General features: G+C 56.1%; 6 protein-coding genes across 6 annotated transcripts; 3 read left to right on the top strand and 3 right to left on the bottom strand.

Annotated features, from left to right (window-relative positions):
• Positions 1 to 384: 384 nt before the first annotated feature.
• Positions 385 to 2618, bottom strand: K452DRAFT_308522 (uncharacterized protein; the record flags this gene model as incomplete). The annotated part of the gene is made up of 4 exons (XM_033543163.1): positions 385 to 2133; positions 2187 to 2297; positions 2432 to 2448; positions 2504 to 2618. The coding sequence occupies 4 exons, from the start codon at positions 2616 to 2618 to the stop codon at positions 385 to 387; spliced, it is 1992 nt and encodes a 663-aa protein (XP_033397846.1).
• Positions 2619 to 4691: 2073 nt separating this feature from the next.
• Positions 4692 to 5721, top strand: K452DRAFT_287347 (uncharacterized protein). Its single transcript, XM_033540457.1, has 3 exons — positions 4692 to 5158; positions 5218 to 5487; positions 5545 to 5721. The coding sequence occupies exons 1-2, from the start codon at positions 5044 to 5046 to the stop codon at positions 5472 to 5474; spliced, it is 372 nt and encodes a 123-aa protein (XP_033397845.1). The 5' UTR covers positions 4692 to 5043; the 3' UTR covers positions 5475 to 5487; positions 5545 to 5721.
• A 1073-nt stretch (positions 5722 to 6794) lies between these two features.
• K452DRAFT_27051 (uncharacterized protein) lies at positions 6795 to 8254 on the top strand. The gene is made up of 2 exons (XM_033538991.1): positions 6795 to 7242; positions 7297 to 8254. Exons 1-2 carry the CDS (start codon positions 7015 to 7017, stop codon positions 8215 to 8217), a joined length of 1149 nt encoding a protein of 382 aa, XP_033397844.1. The 5' UTR covers positions 6795 to 7014; the 3' UTR covers positions 8218 to 8254.
• Positions 8255 to 10179: 1925 nt separating this feature from the next.
• K452DRAFT_287344 (uncharacterized protein) lies at positions 10180 to 11729 on the top strand. Its single transcript, XM_033540456.1, has 2 exons — positions 10180 to 10832; positions 11048 to 11729. The coding sequence occupies exons 1-2, from the start codon at positions 10406 to 10408 to the stop codon at positions 11251 to 11253; spliced, it is 633 nt and encodes a 210-aa protein (XP_033397843.1). The 5' UTR covers positions 10180 to 10405; the 3' UTR covers positions 11254 to 11729.
• A 3038-nt stretch (positions 11730 to 14767) lies between these two features.
• K452DRAFT_298126 (uncharacterized protein) lies at positions 14768 to 15931 on the bottom strand (the record flags this gene model as incomplete). Its single annotated transcript, XM_033542090.1, has 1 exon — positions 14768 to 15931. The coding sequence occupies one exon, from the start codon at positions 15929 to 15931 to the stop codon at positions 14768 to 14770; it is 1164 nt and encodes a 387-aa protein (XP_033397842.1).
• A 775-nt stretch (positions 15932 to 16706) lies between these two features.
• K452DRAFT_227478 (uncharacterized protein) lies at positions 16707 to 18217 on the bottom strand (the record flags this gene model as incomplete). The annotated part of the gene is made up of 4 exons (XM_033536903.1): positions 16707 to 17287; positions 17380 to 17680; positions 17736 to 17926; positions 18076 to 18217. Coding segments are annotated over 4 exons (1215 nt in total), but the record flags the coding sequence as incomplete, so codon positions are not given.
• Positions 18218 to 19175: the final 958 nt, after the last annotated feature.

Here is a 19175-nt window from a genome sequence, read left to right as displayed (position 1 = left end):
GGCCGACAATGCGACTGCATGAACTGCTCCGCGCGTTGCTTCTCCCCAGTCGCGCTAGCCTTCTACACGCGGAATGCGGACACGACTAAACCCTTAGCTACCGTCCTAGTCGGACCCTGGCATGTAGGTAGGTACCTAGTGTCTCTCATATTATTTCTATTCGACTGTACACCTATAACCCATGCGCTCGTTTGGCCCCTGCCCGCCAGATATGCCCAACAAAACCCACCAATGCCTCCCGTATAACCCGATGCTATGAAATGCCACGTGCAAACGCCTTGCTGATACCCAATGGTGAGTGAAACACTGCAATCCGGCCACCCGTAAACGTGGCTCGAACAGCTGTCGCCAGCCAAGCTTGATAATACCCCCGCTGCCTGCCCCTCATCTGAACCCCGAACTGAGCCCAGCAAACGCGTCTGGGCTGTGCCGCCCGCTCATGAGCCCCGAGAAATCGACGCTCTCCTGGCTGACGTGCCTTCCGCCACCACCAGTGCCCCCAGCACCTCCAGCCGGTTGAGCGCCACCTGGGGCAAAGGGGTTGTGAGACCCAGGAGTCGCAGACACTTCCCCGTTCGCAGCGGAGGTAACGGGCATAGTAACGCTGCGTTGTGGCACACCGTTGGGGCCCTCAGCCACATTTGCTTGCGATGCACCTGTTGGCTGAGGGGCAAGATGCGGCTGACCGTAAAGTGCCAATATAGAGTTTTTGTCGCGTCGCGGCACTTGGTATTGTTGTTGCTGTTGCTGTGGGTATTGTTGCTGTTGGAATTGTTGCTGCTGGAATTGTTGCTGTTGGAATTGCTGCTGTTGGTATTGTTGCTGTTGCTGTTGCTGTTGGTATGGGTTCGCAAATTGGCTAACATCTTGCTGCTGGGTCGGTTGGTATTGACCTTGCGCTGGGAACTGCTGTTGCGGCTGTTGGTATTCCGAACTCGGGCCGCTGAACGAGTGGCTCTGTCGTGGCTCGACAGCTTGCTGGAGAAATTGTTGTCCCTGTTCCTGTGACTGCGAGAAAGCCTGGCCAAAAGTCGGCGTGCCGGACATCTGTGAGTTGAACGGGTTGCTGGGCGTAAAGATTTGCGAGCGAGAGGTCTTGAGGAAGGGATTACTTTGCTGGGGTTGCTGGAAACCTGTCTGTTGAGGGTATAGCGCGGGAGTCTGATATTGCGACGGTATTTGTGGAACCGGGGGGGGTGTGAACGCTTGCATGAAGGGATTGTTGTACGACTGCTGCGCAACGCTTGGGTTTCCAGGACCTCCAGTGTGGTTCGGAAATAGCGGCGCTGGCTGCTGCGGCTGCGGTTGAGAGAGTTGAAGGTTTTGGAAAGACTGATCCAATCCTGGGTGAGCAGACATAGGTTGCGAGTTGGAAAAAAACGGATTGTAAGGATTCGGGGGGGCGCCGTAGCCGTTCGCTTGAGGCTGCTGCGTCTGCAGGGGCATAAGTTGTTGCTGCGGTGCTGTTTGACCAGGACCAAAATTATCGAACGGGTTGTAGGATTGACCAGGCGCAGACGGCCTTGCCCGGCCGATCGTGACGCCGTTTACATTTTCGCCGCTTGATGGATTAGGCGACGCCGCTCCAGATGCACTTCTTGAGGTACCTCTGCCACCTTCTCCTAGTCTTATCAAGGTCTCCACAGACTTCTCTAGGTTGCCATTGAGGCCTTTAAGCACCGTGTTGTTGCGCCTCTCGTCTGGAAAGCCCATGTCTTTTAGCGTTTGAAGCTTGCTCTCAAAGCTGTCTGCAGAAGCGCTCCGCACGTTGTGGCCGAACACTCTTGACGCCTTGTTCACTCTTGGCGGCGACACATCCCCAAAGCCACTCAATCCTGGAGATATCGGAGGGCTGACCGCATCGAGCTGCGCAGACGGCTTCCGCAAGTTCAAGCCAAGGCGGTTTCCGGGTTTCGGCGGTAGTGGCGGGGGACGGTCTTCGGAGCTGGTGCTTCCTGTGTTGTGCCTCGTGGTTGGTCGCGATTCTCCTGAGAAAGCCTTGTGCTCGTACTTTTGTCGTATAAATCGCTCCATGGCACCATCCACTTCATCCACATCCACCGGTATCTGGGCCTTTGTGTTGTTGGGATTGTACACGCGGTTGGAGTTCACGTTTCCTGTGCGCTTCATGTACTGCCGGGCATTAACATCAGATATACACGCCGGAGCGGTGGCGGTCCACTAACATCCACTTGCTCATTGTTCCAGCTATCCATGCTCAAGGATTTGACCTTTGAAATGTGCGTTCCAAGCTTGCGGTGCAGGGTTGCGCACCGCATGCAGATGAAGATGCCCAACTGTACGTGCAAGCCATTGATCAGCTTTCATTCCACGGTTGCCAGAGGCCTGCGGACAATCGGTCGCCAGCGATCGGCGGCGGAGAGGTCGGGGTTGCGGCGGGGAAACGAGGGTAGGATGCACTCGGACTTACACTCCAGCTTGCCCATCCTGGAGGCACCTGAGTTAGCTGGAAGCGCGAGGTTGGGGCAGCGAAAGGACGAACCTGGGTTGCGCGCGCCGCAGTCGGCGCATCTGTCGTTGCCCGGGACGGACTTGATCAGGTCCTGGAGAGCGCGCTCGTTGCGCGCCTGCTGGCGTTTGTTCAGAGCCGAAGCCATGGTTGTCGGAGGAGGGACGGAGGAGGGACGGAGGAGGGACGGAGGAGAGCGGAGGAGAGCGGAGGAGATTGTAAACAGTTGTCGTCAAGTTACGCTACTGCCAGGGGCCAGGCGTGCCAGCGCGTGCATACTGAGAAGGAAAACGAGCCAGGAGCGTACGAGTAAAATAGGCTCCGGGTCTACTTGGCGGGATGCCGCAGAAAGATGACGGCGTTGGGCGAGCAGACCTCGTGGCCGCGGACAGCCCAGCCGGTAAAAGAGGTGGCGCTGCCCGTCCGGACATGACATGGCACGTCAGGGGGGGCCACCAAGCAACAGAGGCTGATCCTGGCGACGGGAATGGGGCATATTTGCACGCGTCACACGCAAGAGCACATTGCACGATATAATGGTGGTATGTACGGCACGCAGGCGGCTCCGGCACAGCGACGACACTGGGCACCGGAACCTCCAGAACAGAAAGCACCTGCGCTGCCACGAAGGATTGGTCTGGTACGCCAATATGACCGACCAGGCTATGGGAGATAGGAATTGGCGGTTGATTATGCGTTCGTAGTTACGAATGTGTGTGAGGAGAAAAAAAAAAAAAAAAAGAGGGAAAGGGAGCGGAGGCAGGAGAGGGAAATAACGGTTGGGCACGGCGCACGCGGCCCCGCTGACTCAGCCTGTCTTTGCCCAGTTCAAATTTTCGCGCGCGCCCTTTTCCTCTCCTGCTCTCCCTCAACCACGAGCAGCAAGCGGAATGAAGAACGTCTCAGCTTGGCCCGTGGCCGGCGACAAGTGCTTCCAGATGCCCTGCGCATCGCACTGTCCCGAGCGACTAATATTGTCGGGAGGCAACTGTAATGTCAAGTTGACCTGTCGACCCCACGATTTGCCTGCCTCTTGCGTCTGTCCATGGCCCTGAAGCATACTTCATCAATCAGTGGGAGATCAAATTAGGCTTTTAGCAGGGCCGCGTCTACTCCACCCTACTGCTCGTGTCTCAGGTCGAGCAGCAGGACTAATCACTTGACGAACATGCCCGATTGCCCTCGAAAAACCGTGCCACGATTTCTCTTGCGACCGGTCAGTCAGACACCCTCACGATGCTCTTGACTAGGGCGGTCTGCAGCCTGGGAGCCTTGGGTGTGCCTTATGCCGCCATGCCCTTGTGGGGTCAAGCGAGCCCACCGAGCCCATCGGATTGGCTGACGTCGTTGCCCTCCGCGCCGTCACCATCGCCGTCACCATTGCCGTCACCGTCTTTCTCGACCACACTCCTCCTCTAGACTCTCGCCGTGATAACTAGTCGATGCACGCCGTCTCTTGTCTTCTCACCGACGATGGGTAGCTTCTCCGCTGCCATTTCGCTCCTGGCCCCCACGCCGCTCGTCGGTGAAGCTGCTCCTCGCGCCCAATGCCCTCGTCGCTGACCGGAATCTTGGTTGCACCTTAGCGCAGACTCCATCACCACATCGCAACCCACCACCCGAGCAATCCTGGATGGGGCAATATACAGTGTGACGGCGAAGTTTTCCGAAATCCGCGCCCTTCAGCTTGAAATCGACGTCCGGACCAATTGCACGAGGGCACAATGCCTTGGAGCGGCGCCAAGAGCAAGTAAAAGCCGTCTACCCAGCTGCTCAGTCTTACGGCTTGCGTGCTATCTCTGCCATGTTTACTTGTGCCGTTCTGTCTCATGACAGATCCGACGCGGATCTTTGAGATGACGTTGCAGGTACGGCGAGGCATTGGCGGACATCTAGAACCCTCGCCGCAATCTACGCGGAAGGATCGATGCAGGTACCCCACGAGCTTCAAGCTGTCTGTGGTCAAGATGTGTGACCGAAGGCTTATCTTGCGTCATCCGGGGACCAAAGGTCCTCGCGTGCCGCAGTCTTCAGTCATACACATACTGATCATCAAGTGCTGGGAGGGCCTGTACAGCTGAAAACAGTCCCAACCAGATGGTTCGTTGGTGTGCCCAAAAGGCATGCGGCGCCTAAGGCCCTCGGTTGCTACTCCATCAGGACGTCTTAGCCACCGCCGGCTATGCATAGAACTCAGTTGGACTGAGCCACTTACCTTCGGGGGCTGACCCTCAATCATTATGCGGTTGGTAAACGTTTCCATAAGCGTCGCAGTTGCCTGTTGGCCAAACCTTTTTATATCTATTTCCTTCTGAATTCGAGTGCAAATTGCCATCATCTCAAACATCAGACTGTGTGCAATTCATTTCCCACTTGCTTCAAAGATTTCAGCACCGTCCGCACCTGTTCTGTCTCTGCTTTCTCAAAGCACACTCCCCTACACATCTTGTGCCCTCCTTCTACGACGAACCACAAATCCAAGCCTCGCCGCAAGTCAAGTCCTCAGTCCCGTCCCACATTTAGACCACTGCCGACCCTAGGCTACACCGCAACGTCAAGCTTCTTCATCCAGTATGTCTCATGAGCAGCAGTCAAGTGGAGACCAGGCAGCAGAGGAAGACTGGACCAGAATTCAAGATCCTGAGGAACGGCGAAGGATGCAGAACAGGATATCACAGAGGCGATACAGTAAGTCGTTTTGCTCTGTGCAACAGTTGGTGCTCAATTATACTGACTCACTGCTTTAGGGCAAAGGACTAGGGATGAGCAAGAGAACAACGAGCGGCGTATGGTCAACCAAGAGCACGCTGGGTCTTCTTACAACCCGGCCGATCCCGGAGACCTAGAAAGATATCCTCGAGAGTATTCCGGTATTCCTTGGGGTGGCGTTTCTGTACGGTATGCAGCGGAGTCAGGGCGAGTGAATGAGCAAAACTCGCAACATAGCTCACGGGAAGCATCTGTCTACACCGCGGGATCAGGCACAGGAGGAGGTGGGCACTAGACTTGCCCCGCAGGTATGAACACTTTCAGGTATCTGTTCAGTTGCGACCTGGAGGCTCATGTGTCATTAGACTTGATACGTCTGACCGGTCGATTGTCTGGGGGCGGACCTTGACCTTGACCCACCCCAAGCTTGGCCCACTCAAGCAATCTACCAGCCCTAGTGCTTGCTTCCCTCACCCGGCACGTTCGTTTTACAACTTGATGCAATGCAGGTTGGGGTGCTCATGAGCACATTTCTTAGCGTAACTTTGTGATTTTCGGAAGAATTGAATCCTTCATTTTTGCTTTCTATGGCTCAATTTGTGGCGTGGTGCTCTTTCTACTCGATTCTATCTATGCTGGTGTCTTCTGCTACTGGTCCAAGGTGGTGTGAATGCCATTGGTCTGTGCGGACGAGATTTTGAGGCTTTTGCCTTATTCATTTGTTACCGAAATAGCGCAGGGCTGTAAACACGTTGTCTCCAACATTGCGGCTTGGAAGGGACCTCATGTTGTTGTTGTATACTGCCTCCATACACTGGGCATCATATAAGCGCCCGTCAACCATCATGAGTCGATCACTGGGAAAGCCTTGGGAGGGTGGTTAAGATGTAATTAAGAGACGGTGGTTTAGCGAAATAAGCCTTACAATAGAGATCTCACTTCAGAATTGTTGGATCGATAGGCTATCGATTGGTGCGCGGGCGCCCGTGCAAAAAATAGCCAATACAAAGCCACAAAGCCACAGCCGGGGCCCTGCACAGCCCAGGTTGCAGGGACTTGGCGGGCCCCACCCCCACAACAACGACGACATCACATCAATTGCCGACCAACATGGGCGCCACCTTGACCGACATGTCGCTAACAGACGCGAGAAGCGCAAGAGAGTAGGGCACAATTTCACGGAGGGCATTCTCGTCGCGCGCGCCGGCCATCGGGCGGCATATGCCGTAGAGCTTCGCCGCAGCCGGATCTTCAACAACAGGCCTCCCAAAGCCACACACCGAATCCAGGCACGTTGGTGCCTGGTCGAGGACATGGGCGCACGCACACTGACCGGCCGGATCGTCGGTGATGCCGAACAGTACGCCGCATAACCCGGTGAAGGGACCGCTCATTAAGCGCAGCTTCAGCTCAGTAGGTACCACAAGAGGGCCCGATCATAGCGCGAGAGGCGGTATGCCCGTGGAATCGTGAGGAATTCTTTAACGCCGTGCATGGCTTTCTGTGGGGGCTTGCCGCGCTGATCGACTAATTGGCCCGTGGTCTCGCGGGTAAACCGCCTCCAGATTTGCGCGCGACAGGCGGTGCCTGGATGGCGTGTTGGAGTTGTAGGCAGTTAGGCGCTTCTGCGAGGGTTGGGGGCCTGGAGGTCTGGAGACAGATTTGCTTCTGGGTGCTGCTTGCGCCGCATTGGTCTGTGAGTGAAGAGCTATATAGCTGTCTCTTTGGTACTTCTGAATTCTTCATTTTCAGCAGCATCAATTTCCTCGCCTTCGTCTTCCCTTCAGACCTCTTACTCGAATCTATCCTCCTCTCCAAACGAAAAGTCCATTGATATGGAATACAACTTCGAAAACCTGAACGAGCTTGCCCGCAGGCGCGCTGAAATGGGCACAGACGAAGATAATGAAGACATTTCCCTCAGCTACTGTCAAGAACAAGGAACCGGGGCGGGGCGGCTCTACAGCTTTGTTCTCAAGGACCGTGTCACTGTACGTTTTGGAAAGAAGCCGTCGCCACCTCGTTGCAGTTGTGGTGCCGGTGAGGGCAATATCGCTTGTAAAGTATGATACAATCCTTTCCTTTGCAGCGGTCACTTAACTAACTGTTCACTTTAGCACATCTACTGGCTTGAGAATGAACTTCTCGAAGTACAACCTGAATCAGAGGACAACGTTTTTCCAGGTCGTATTCAGTTCACCAATGATGGTGCCGAAATCCACAACCAACTACCTAATGAGCCGGTCATATTTCCCGAAAGACTTGTCGACAGGGTTCAAGGAGGCCTTGAGGGAGTAGCCCAGGTATCCGAATGGGCCTTCCGCTCTCCAAACGTCGCTCAAGAAGATGGCTACAGGCAAATGCGACAGGAATTGCAAAGGGTTCTCGAAATCTTCAAGCCGTCAGACGAAGACGCAGCGGAAGTTTACATGAAGGCTATGAAGCGGCTCATAAACATCATAGACGATGAGTTTTTGTACGAGATTCGTCAGGAAATCACACCGCAATTCGAGACCGAGGCCCGTTTTCGCCGGGTGGAGCTGGAGATCCTAGGAACCTGCAAGGCCTTCAAAAACTACAAGAAATACGGCCCCAACTCATTGGCAACAGGCCAGCGAGCTTACGACGTCGTCCAATGTGGCGAGATGCTCAAGAAGCATGTTGGAGATATCCAGAGAACCTACCAAAGACAGTCACAGATATCTCCTGGAGTCGCCGCCCTGCACGCAAGTGGCATCTTGATTGACATCCTCAGATTTGTCATCGACCAAAACAAGGACATCAACGACAGTATCACCTGGAGTCGCGCAACACCAAATGGCGAGACGGACGACAAGAGGAACCTTTTCATCAACCTTCGTGGAGGCCAAGCCCCCGGTTTTATCCTTGACACGCTGGGTACGATTTTCCAAAATGCTCACCCAATCGACCAATCGCAACTTGAGATGCTCGACCATGCTATGGCTCAAGTAGAAGGCCCTCCCAGTTATGTCCAGCGTTTGAGGGACCTCCGAGCTCTTGGTTCCCAGCCTCGTTGATCGCTACCCGCCAAGGAAATAACAGTCGACTCTGCCGGAGCAAAACTCCCAGGAAAACGCTGTACCCAGTCTCCTACACGTCATCGTCAGTCTTTCTAGATTTGTTGGCTCGCTGCCGCCTGCCTGCTGTTGTCGTTTTCACTATGGCGGATCGTTCGTTTGTGATGTTTGTTTTTGCTTGGTAGGATTTGTACATGGGCGGCTGTCTGAAATATTCTCGTTGGTGGCTGTCTGTATATTTATTTTGCATGGCGCTCGATCAGGTCACTCATTCATGGGCGGATGTCTGAAATAGTTTGTTATTTGTTAGTCGTTTGTAGCTTGTTTCCTAAAGTGTTCAATCAATCACTCGTTTGCATTATCCCATCTCTCACTCTGACCAATCTTGTTCTGGGCTGAAAGTAGTAGCAGCAATAAGGAGCCAATCTTTCACTGAGACGATGTGCATTGTGATTCGTGGTTGAATTCGGTATGAGTTGCCATTGAACTGCCTGCCGAGCGTCGAATCTTGCCGTAATACCAAGGCTCGGTCGATTTAGTCGTGACCGGTTTGCGACTGCACGAACAACTCCTAATGTACCCAAGATTGAGTTTCATGGCAGCGTCAACACGGGTTTGTGTAACCGTCAGAGCTAATGTCACCATCTTCCGGCGGATCGACGTTTGGCATTTACTGGAAGTGTGTTTGAGTTTTCACAGCTACACACGCTGGTGCTGAAAGCGGACACGCTCAAGTGGAAAAGGCCTCACACGACGCTATCAGGGGAAGCGTAAACGTGAATGCCCCCCACTATGCAATGGAACACCAACGATAGCACGTAATCATGATAACAACAACAACAACGATACCCAATAACTCGGTCAGGATCCGATCATAGGAATGTACGTACTACTTTACACATCAACACAAAGACTCCGTCATTGGAGTCAGCCACTTGAGTTTTTGCTACGCCATGCCGCCACCAGGATCCATCATCGCGTGCGGCTAGATTAGTAGCAGTGGGGTAGCTGGGGCGGTGGGTTTCGGCGGACGAAGGATTAAAGCTACGGATTACTGCCGAAGGATTTGAATTGAAATAATGTAGGTACTGACGACAGAGCCCATGTTGACGAGTCGAGGAATGGATCTCCGGCACGTGCTTGGCCGAGATAGGGATTCAGAATCCCGAACGCGGCGATCCTCAGCACAAGCTACGAGTACACGGGCAGCGAGCGCAGCGTCTACTCCGGCGGCGAGATCTGGCGAGCAAGGGACGGCTATCTGCCAGGAGCAATAGTCTCAGGTCGATAGGTAGGTAGGTGATCTGATCGGCCCCGCCGCAAGTCGCGGACCGTTCCGAGAGGGGGAGGGAGGAGATGCGGGTGGGGGAAAGAGGCAGGGCAGTCGAACCACCGTCGAACCATGCTGGACGCCGGATATCACGAGAGGGTCTCTCGACGGACTCCGCAAGAGACAAGAATAATATACCGCTGTCACTGTGCTGTCGCAGGCAGGGCCGGGTCATTTTGGGCCCGGTTTTTTCTTCACCAATGAGGCAGGGTGCTGGCACACCCTCCCGGCGCCCAATATAATCGGTAGCACCCACGCACAGGTTGTGGATGGACAGATGCAGGGATCGGCGGCAACCTCTTCGGGCCGGACACAGCAGCAGTTGAGAGCAAAGAGCATAATCTGCGATGTTTCATGGACGACGCGAACACCTGCATGACGTGATGGACTCACGTGCGGAAGTGATGGCGGCGGCGTCAACCGGCCCTTCTTGCGCCCCGTTCGCTCCGTTCGCTGGTCATGGCATGATAAAGCTTTCTTGGCGCCCAAGCCCCCCTGGCCTTTCCCCGCGTTTTGGCCTGACGAGGCTTGTGCGATCGTCGGTCCCTCTAAATGCTGTCGTCCTTTTTTGTTATTTAGTCCCTCCAGCCAGCCCCCTCCAATTCTCTCGAATTCCTGACTCCTCCTTTCCTCTCTCCTCAACACTACCTACGACTACCCTCTTCGCACTGCCCCATCCGCCGCCCCTGACGTAACCGAACGCGTGCTTGCCTATATCGGCGCTTACCTGCCTACCTACCAACAACCAACACACACCTTCTCGCTATCTCACTCTCTCTCTTTCCATCTCTCCATCCATCCATCCACCCATCCCTTTTCGACTCTCCCTCGTCCAAACTCATCAACAACCACTCCAACATGTCCGACGGCAACCACTCGCCTCCTCACCCGGCCGCCGCCGAGCGTCGTCGCTCCTCCTTCGCCGGCCAGGCCATTGCTGACTTCTTCGGCCGCAACAACGCCGGCTCCCCTCCCAACGGCCAGAACTACCCGGGTCCCATCACCAGTGCTGCTGCCCAGGCCAACCGCCGTCGTCTTTCGGTGACGACTCTCGGGCTTTCGGGCTCGCCCAACCAGCAGTCTCCCTTCAGCCAGCGGAGCCGCGGCGAGAGCATGTCGTCCGCCACCTCGGCCTCTGTCGATGAGAGCCCCTTTGCCGACGATGACGTGTCTGGCTCCAGTCCTAGCACCACGGCCACGTCGCCGTTTGCTCGCAGGCTGAGCTTTGGTGCTCGGGCGCTGCGCGATGTGAAGCAGGGTGGAAACGGGAGCGGAAATGCCAATGGTAGAGCTCGCCCCACTGCTAAATCGTCTTCTCCTCCGACTGCACACAAGGGTCGAGGTCTGTCTACATCACTACCCACGATCCCAGATCTACCTCTGCCCTGTGCGTTATCCTCATACTCCATCGCCACTGGCCGCACAGCTTGCGAACAAAGAGGGCTTTTCTTGGGAAACCACGTTTTGACGATCACAAGCTAACTACGTCTGCTACTACAGATGGTTTCAACCTCGCCGAGAACATGCGTAGCCGTGCCGAGCGCTCCTCCATCTCTGCCGCTAGCGGCATGCCCCACCCCGCCGTGCACCAGCGTGCCAAGAGCGTAGCCACGATGGAGCCGCCCGTCAGAGAGATGCCCAGGCATGCCAAGGCTCCTGACGCCTTCCAGGAGCGGATCCTCAAGGGCGACTTCTACATGGATTAAATGGGCCTTTGGCGCCCGGCACCGTCACTCGTTTAGCAAAGTGACGACCCCATACACCAGACATTGAGTAAGACACGGATGACTTTGGTATGCTATGCCTGCTAGCTGCTGCTTGGAAATGGTCTCCCTTCACACATGCCCGAAAAAGGACAAAAGCACAAAAACAAGAGCGCCTCCGACCGGGTGGTAGCACCGCCGCCCGCTCCCGGAAGCCGACGGAACACATGGCAGCAATCTTAGCACAGCACGGTGTTGCTCCTCCCGCCCGCTGCTTACGCGGTGCACCAACCTTCTAGGCGGAACAGCACGTTTGTACCATCATACCTCGGGTCCGGATACGTCATGTCGTCTGGTTAGCTCCCTCTATCCTCGTGTCATTTCCCGGCTTGGGCCGGAGTACTTGCGACACGCAGGCGATAACGAGTTTACGATTAACGGTGTCTTGTCTTCGCACTTGATTAACCCGGCGCAGCTCCTTTTTTTTTCCCTACCTTGCGGCGTTCTTGGGACGACGGAGCAGAGACAGGATCGGCAGAGATGTTTTTGTCACAAGTTCTTTTTTATCAAACGGGGTCCAGAGACCTGGAACCGCTTCTTTCACTTCTTCCACGCCCTCTTCGCGTCTTCTTTCCGTTCCGAGAAATCGGCCTCAAAGAACATACACGAATTTGTCTATCATGCTTGGCTACGCTGGACGAGGCTTTGCGTTTTTTACCTTTTCTTTTCTTTTTCTACCTTTTCTTGGTCGCTTGTTTTCGCTTCCCGCTTCCCTCTGCTTCAGGCTTCTTCTCTGTTTCCCAACCCCGCCCGCTTCTGTGCTTTTTCTTCGTGCATACATTGGCTTGGGCGAAAAAGACTCAGACTGGCATTCCCACGCGCGGCTTGGGGCGGCATGCCATCAGTGGCAGACAGGCAGGCAGCAAGTCTTACCATCGGTCCGTTGTTCATCTAACAAAGGGACGAATGGGATATTTGCTGCTGCCACTGCTTTTGGGGTTTTTACGGCGGCTAAAACTGCTGTTGCTGTGCTGCTCTTCATCCTCCCGCTTATGGCTGTGCGGGGCAAAAGCAAAGAGAGACTGCGAGCTAGCTAGGTAGCTAGGTAGCTAGGTAGCGTAGCTATAGGCGCATCGGACACACATATACATACATAGGTGGCTCTATATATAACGCGCTGCTTGCGTGCTTGCGTGCGCGCGCGGAATACTATGCTATGCTATGCTATGCTATGCTATGCTATGCTTTGCTCAGGCAATTTCTTTTTGAGGGTTTGCTGTGTTGTGTGCGTGCATGCGTGGTGGTGGGTTGGGTGGGTGTGGCTGTTTGAACTAGGTATGTAGGACGATATGTACTGTGTATTTTACGCTAGGTATAGACATTGGATGCCATGTGCTATGTTAGGAGTAGGTTGCTTGCCTGCTTTCTTACTTTCCTACTTTCCTACTTGCCTACTTGACGGACGACAGCCTATGTCCTCCTAGGTAGTAACCTCATCGTCCGAGCAGCACGTCTCGAGAGCAACTCATCCGTAACCACACAAAGCACAAGCACACACGGCACGCACAGCACAGCACGTCACGACAAGCTTCCGCAACCCTCTCACGGCACACGGGGGCCACGGGCTTGGCGCGTGCTTATAAGCTCTTTGCTTTTGCCACGGCGATATCGACAAGCGATAGAGGCCCCAGTATTTCTTGGCTCATAATCGTTCGTGCGTGCGTGCGTGCGCGGCCCCGTGGGTGCGTGATGATGTCGTTGGGTGCGTGCGTGCCAAGAGCGGGTGCGAAGCCGACGCCGACGCTGCTGCTCGGCGGGCTGGGTTGTGGGATTTGGAAGTGCTGGTTTGGGCAGGTGGGGAGGGGTGGGGAGGGGTGGGGAGGGGTGTGGGCGTGGGTGCAGGTGGGTGGGAGGCCTGAGGCTGCGTGCTTGTGCTTGTGCGACTGCTGATGGGGTTGTGATTGCTGGCGAGGTGGTGGTGGTGGTGGTGCGCTTGCCTGGTGACTTGCTTGATTTTGATTTCGACCTTGGCTTTGACTTCACGGGATGGAATGGGATGGGATGGGATGGGATGACGGTGTTGTGGTGTGGACTGTGGACTGAGTGGGTTGGGTGGACTGGGAGTTGAGGTGACTTTTGCCCTGGTGAGGTGAGGGGGCCTGATGAGGGCTACTCTAGGTGCTCTACGCGTGGCTTGGCTACGTAATGCGTGGGTGTGGGTACCTTCAAAGGTACTCTACTACAATACGTATGGCTGGTGGCCGGATGGACGAAGAGCATTTGCGAGCAGCGAGTGTGGATGTGTGGATGTGTAGGCGAGAATGAGGTGGCGAGCCGGTGTGTACGACACGGAAGCCACCTAACCTTACCTACCACGTACTCGTACGCACTGAAGCGTGAAGCGTGAAATGAGGGGAACATGGAACAACCGACCAAGCGACGCGCAGCGGCGCTGCTTCGGTGAGATGCTTGTGCTGGAGGAGGGGAAGGGGAGGGGTTTACCGTTTACCTAGGCAAGCAAGCAAGGGAGGAATGGGGAAGGCGGAGAAGAAGAAGGAGGAGGACGTGCGGGAGGTAAATCGTTGACGACTACGCCCGTAGATGGTAGGATGTGCGCTGCGGAGAGAGATGGTGAATGTAGAGGTAGTACGAGAACATGGACGCCTTGCTATAACTGTCCATCTAGAGAATCTAGAGATAATATACCTAACTATATCTATATATATCTAAAAAGATAAATACGTCCCTACGGAACCCTTCGTATCTACAAAATAGCTGCGATCTTTATTACATGCGTGATTGAACGCCCTTGTATACGCTTAAATATATATAAGATATACACATCCCTACAGACGGCTCCCTAACTATCTGGTTACGGGCAATAAAACGTCCATCCCCCCGATGCCTTTAATCAAGCTACTTCCCACAGTATATATCTATACCTTCCCCCATCCACAGCACGCACCACATACACCACACATCACAATGGATCACCCACCCACCACAGCACACCACACAACACACACACCACAACACACACACACACACCCCAAACTCAAAAAAACAGAAAAATCCATTCATTCAAACGCCGCAGGCCGCGGCAATGACCTATATATATAGGGAAAAGCTGTCCGCTTTTATGTCGCTATATAACAGCGCTTGCGCACATGCCCAACAATTGCCATTCCCCCTGCTGGGCTAGGTAGCCAGCCAGCCATTACCATCATCGTCTATCGTACATACATCATTAAGCAACGAGCCCCCAGCGCACGGGGCAAGTGCAGGGAAGAAAGCGCGTGAGCGAGCAAGCAAGCAAGCAGCAAGGCAATGCAATGCAATGCATCTAAAGTGGTGTGTGGTGTGTATCGGCGCCCGCAGCGGCAAGGTGGTGTGGTGTGTTTTCGCGGGCGAATTAAAGCATGAGCGGAACCAGCCGGTGGTGGACGTGGTATACAGCACGGCGTCCGCCGGGCCCGCACCTACCTACCGTCTTCTAGCTAGCTAGGTAGGGACGACCTCAGTAGCGGCGCCGACGCCCCGGGCTGTCCTGCGCGGCCGGCACGTCGCCGACGTGGCCGTGCTCGTCGAACAGGTCGTCGAGGTAGGCGCTGGGCGTGCGGCCCCCCTGCTGGGGTGGCGCGCTCAGGTTGAGCTCGCTGGTGCTGCGGTAGGCGCCGGCGGCGCTGTCGGTGCCGCGGCTGTGCGTGGGCCGCGGAGCCGGGAAGCCATGGCCATGGCCGTAAGGGCCGAGCGGGCTGTGCGGCGTCTGGAGGGGCCCGTCGCGGCTGCTGGGCGGGAGATTGGGGCTGTCGGGCGGCGAGGGGGCAAAGTAGCTGTTGCGGGTGCGGCCGGCAGGCGTGGCGGGGGAGAGGGTGCCAGGCGCGGCGGTGGCGGCGTAGTAGCCCGAGGGCAGATACGACGACGAGCGGTTGTTGTTGGACGCGTTGCTGTAGTGCGACATGCGGCTCATGTCGGCCGTCGGGCTGAAAAACAGCGACGACGCGCTGGGGCCCAGCTGCCGCGTCCGCTCCAGCGGCGACGACTTGTTGTTGGCCGGTGCCGCTGGCGTGCGCATCTCGCCCAGCGACAGCGTGCTCCCGCCGTACCCGAGCTTGCTCTCTGGTCCCGGCCCGTACATCCCCCCGCCGGGGCCCCGCGCCATCGCTTTGTTGTCCGCAATGCTCTGCGCCATGGCCGCCCGCTTGACGCTGCGGTGCAGGCTGTATGCGATCAGCCCGCGCCAGGCCATGGTGCATGCCAGCAGGAAGCCGAGGATTGCGCCCACGCAGATGAAGACGGTGCCCTGCGGATACGTCGACTTTTGCATAAAGGGCGCCTGCGACAGGTCGGGCACGCCGACTGTAGGGAAGAGGTTGCCGGGAAGATCGGGAAGATCTGACAGGTGGCTTGCGGAAGTCTTGGAGGCTGACGCCCCCGTCGTCGTCGTCGAAGCATCGTCAGCGGTCGACGCCTTGTCGGTCGTGGTCGCGGCATCCGTGGTTGTGGTTTCCGCTGCGGCCGATGTTGCACTGCTTTCCTTTGACGTCGCTGTGGTGTCACTCTCGGTTGTCGCGGCTGCAGTCGTCGAAGCTTCGGTCGTTTCGGTCGTCGTCGGGTCTGCGGCAGTAACCAATATGACCAGTGCTAGAAGCAGGTATAGTAGCGTCGAAAAGAGGCGCATTCTGCCTTGGAATTGGCCCGGCTGGCCGCGTAGGGATTCGGTAGGACAGGATAGAGTGTGCCGGCAGGGGTCGGGGGGTATATTATGGTATTAACGTATGCGGCGGCAGGAATGGGCGAGCGACCTCTGGAGCGCAGGGAGGAGAAACAAAGGGAGTTGAGTTGGTGTCACGCGTCGTTTAGAAGGTAGCGGCTCGGCGGTGGCTTGGAGGGGAGAGAACAGGCTATTTTGAGAGAGCGCAAGAGGTATCGTGATGAAGAGCAAAAAAAGTAATAGAACCTATCGTCAATCAATGCAGCCAACCCACAGCTACACGGACGGGCACGCGCCTCGCCTCGAGCTCTGTGTGGAACCGGTTTGCTTCCATCTCCAGCCCGCCCAGCCCGCCGATCCTTTGCGGCTTTTTGTTTGTCCGTCATTATAATATGTAAACACCACCATCATCGTCCATGGAATCCCTCAAATGTACGCAGACAAATCGCTCAAAACGCCCCAAGCACCATGCCTGCTCGTTGCCCAACAAAAAATAAAAAAATAAAAAACCAAGCACAAAACCAACCCTCAAACCCCACAGCTCTCCGTCCTCGCCGGCCTCACTCTCTGCGCCATATAATCGCCATTCCGGTCCCAGCCATGCATCCCATGCGCCAGCCCGTAGAACGCGTCATCGTTAGTGCTGCGCCATCAAACACAATCATCAGCTTTTTGCGCGCACAAGCACCAACGGGCATTTCCACCCAAGTTGGAGCAAGGGAAGAGGAGAGGGGGAGAAAACTTACGCCATGGCAGGGCTGTCACGCAGAACCCGCGAATTGTTACCGCTGCCCTCGCGCTCAGTAAAGGGCCGACGCCCGGCAGCGCCCAGCCCACCGCCTAGCACGCTCAGCATCTGCACGCCGCCCCCATTGCCCGAGGCGTTTGAATTGACGGGCGTGGGCGGGACACCGAGAGAGCTCGTGTCGGCGGTGCCATGAGCGGGAGCAGCAGCGTGAGCAGCAACGGCGGCGGCGGCGCTGCTGCTGTGCTCGTTGGTGTTACTAGCGACGACGGTGCCGCCATCGAGGCTGCTCCCGCCGCTGCTGGCGCTGCCGCTCCTGCTGCGCAGCTGCTGCAGCCGCGCCTGGTGCGCCTCGAGCACCTTGGCCTGCGCCCGCATCTCCGCTTGCATGGCGTCCTGGTCCGGGTTCGCCGTCTCGTACTCGAGCATCTTGATGAACTTGTAGAAGCCGGCCGCGACGATGGAGCCCAGAATCGGCCCCAGCCAGTATATCCAGTGGTAGCCGTCGAAAGAGCCGTTGATGACGGCGGGGCCGAAGCTGCGCGCTGGGTTGAGCGAACCGCCTGTGAAGTAGACGCCTAGAATGGTGGGTGCGTTAGGTAAGTGGCTGTGTTGGGGTGAGAGGTGGATTGTGATGTGGCTTGAAGAGGGGAAAGGAGTGGTTCAATACCTGTGAGTTCGGCGACGAAAAGCGACAGCCCGATACCAACGGGTGCGATGAACGTGCCCTTGTGCTTCTCGGCCGCAAGCATGAAGATGGTAAAGACGAGTTCGGCAGTCAGAAACATCTCAATGAAGAGGCCCTGCGCGATGGTCGTGCTGCCGCCCAGCGAAGTCTGGACCTTGAGAGGGCCAGGAAACATGCACGAGACGAGTGCCGCAGCGGTAATGCCTCCGATGATTTGGACGCCGAACAAAAGGATGCCACGGAACCAGGGAAGCGCGCCGATGAGGCACATACCGAACGTGACCTACGTTGCCGTGTGAGCAGTGAGATGGACATGCAGAAAGAGGTATGTTGCGTACAGCAGGGTTGAAAAGGCCTCCGGATATGCGGAAAAAGACCCAGGCGTTGACGGCGAGAGAGAAACCAAAGGATAAGGCGATATATTGCAGCTGTTGCGGATTCGAGCCGGTTTGAGCCACTGTTAGACCGGAGGATGACGGGATGTTGTTGGCGACTTGTGTGCCTGCTAAGGCGAAGTAGAGGAAGAGCACTGGGAACTGTCAGTTAAAATCGCCGGCAAAGAAGAGCTTGTTGCCAATTCAGAGAGAAGCGGATAGGATCTTGGTTAGAAGAGTCCGTTTCCATCTTCACTCTCTTCGTTCAAGCAGAAAAGGCCAGTGTTGAGGCATCTTTCCTTACCTGTTCCGACGTATTCGCCACACATGGCGATGAAGTGGTTTCTGTACGCATCGGGGAGCCGTCTTACGATGGGTAATCGCAGCTCCTTATGCACGCTGGCTTCGTAGAACTCATTGAGTCTTGGTTTAGTAAACGGGAGCGCAAAGGCTTGAGAAGGTCAGTATATGCAACACAGGAAGTCAGGGGGGTTCACAGTTCTACCTCTGTTCTGTGAAGGCTCCTGCAGAAGGTCAGCACCATGGTCCAAACCACAGCACGAGGAATACTAACGTTGATATTCATAGTGATGAGCAAGCAAGGGAAGACTTGTAGTAGTAGTAGAGACACACTTCGAACATCAAAAGGAAGCCCTCGGCGCCTATATCTAGGACTCACCCCTCTCCCACGTCATGGATTCCGCATCTAACCACCGCGGACATAAACCCGGTATCCCCAGCTACGGCAGGCAGCGAGGATACTCTACTCTAGTCGCGGGAGCATCTAGAGCAGCCAACGCCAAGGCCCCCCAGTCCAACGAAGCAGCGTGCGGCAAGCAAGCCACCCACGCCCAGAACCCCGCGACAACAAGCTTTCGATGTCGTATGTAGCCGTCGGCTGCGCAGCAGCCATCAGCGCTCCTAACGTAGAGTACTCTAGCCATCCGCGCGACGCGCAACGCTCGTATTCCCGATAGGTTAACCTTTTTTCTCCTCGCGCGCGCGCGCGCGCTCTCTCTCTTTCTCTCTCGCTCTCACACTCGTGACGTAGTTAGAGCAGCCAATTCAATTCACCACCTACCAGAACACCCTCACGAGCTTCCAGCGAGCCGCGCTCACTCAGCACCCCAGCCGCGCGCGCGCACCCCTATAGCGTACCACAAAACCCGCCCGCAGCGCCCATTCGCTCAGATCGCGCACGCCCGCCCACACCCCCTGCGCGATCGTGAGCGCGCCACCGCGCCTGCGCCCTCGCTCTCGCCATCCATTGTGGTGGCGCAACGAGTACGATTACTGCCGCTGCTCCCTGGCACGACGTTCGCGACGACAAAACGCCTGTCTAAAATGCGTGCCGGGCGCGCCGCTAGGCCGTATCGCGCAGAAGCTAGACTGCATCGCGCAGCC

The sequence above is a fragment of the Aplosporella prunicola genome (assembly GCF_010093885.1).
Source record: "Aplosporella prunicola CBS 121167 unplaced genomic scaffold K452scaffold_12, whole genome shotgun sequence".
Lineage (NCBI taxonomy): Eukaryota > Fungi > Ascomycota > Dothideomycetes > Botryosphaeriales > Aplosporellaceae > Aplosporella > Aplosporella prunicola.
This window is presented reverse-complemented; position numbering and strand designations above follow the sequence as displayed.

Bases quoted from the DNA above. Each gene is read 5' to 3' on its own strand.
- K452DRAFT_287347 (XM_033540457.1), top strand. From the start codon at position 5,044: ATGTCTCATGAGCAGCAGTCAAGTGGAGACCAGGCAGCAGAGGAAGAC. The intron at 5,159-5,217 runs GTAAGTCGTTTT...TCACTGCTTTAG, and splicing joins GATATCACAGAGGCGATACA to GGCAAAGGACTAGGGATGAG.
- K452DRAFT_27051 (XM_033538991.1), top strand. From the start codon at position 7,015: ATGGAATACAACTTCGAAAACCTGAACGAGCTTGCCCGCAGGCGCGCT. The intron at 7,243-7,296 runs GTATGATACAAT...TGTTCACTTTAG, and splicing joins AGGGCAATATCGCTTGTAAA to CACATCTACTGGCTTGAGAA.
- K452DRAFT_287344 (XM_033540456.1), top strand. From the start codon at position 10,406: ATGTCCGACGGCAACCACTCGCCTCCTCACCCGGCCGCCGCCGAGCGT. The intron at 10,833-11,047 runs GTAGAGCTCGCC...CTGCTACTACAG, and splicing joins CGGGAGCGGAAATGCCAATG to ATGGTTTCAACCTCGCCGAG.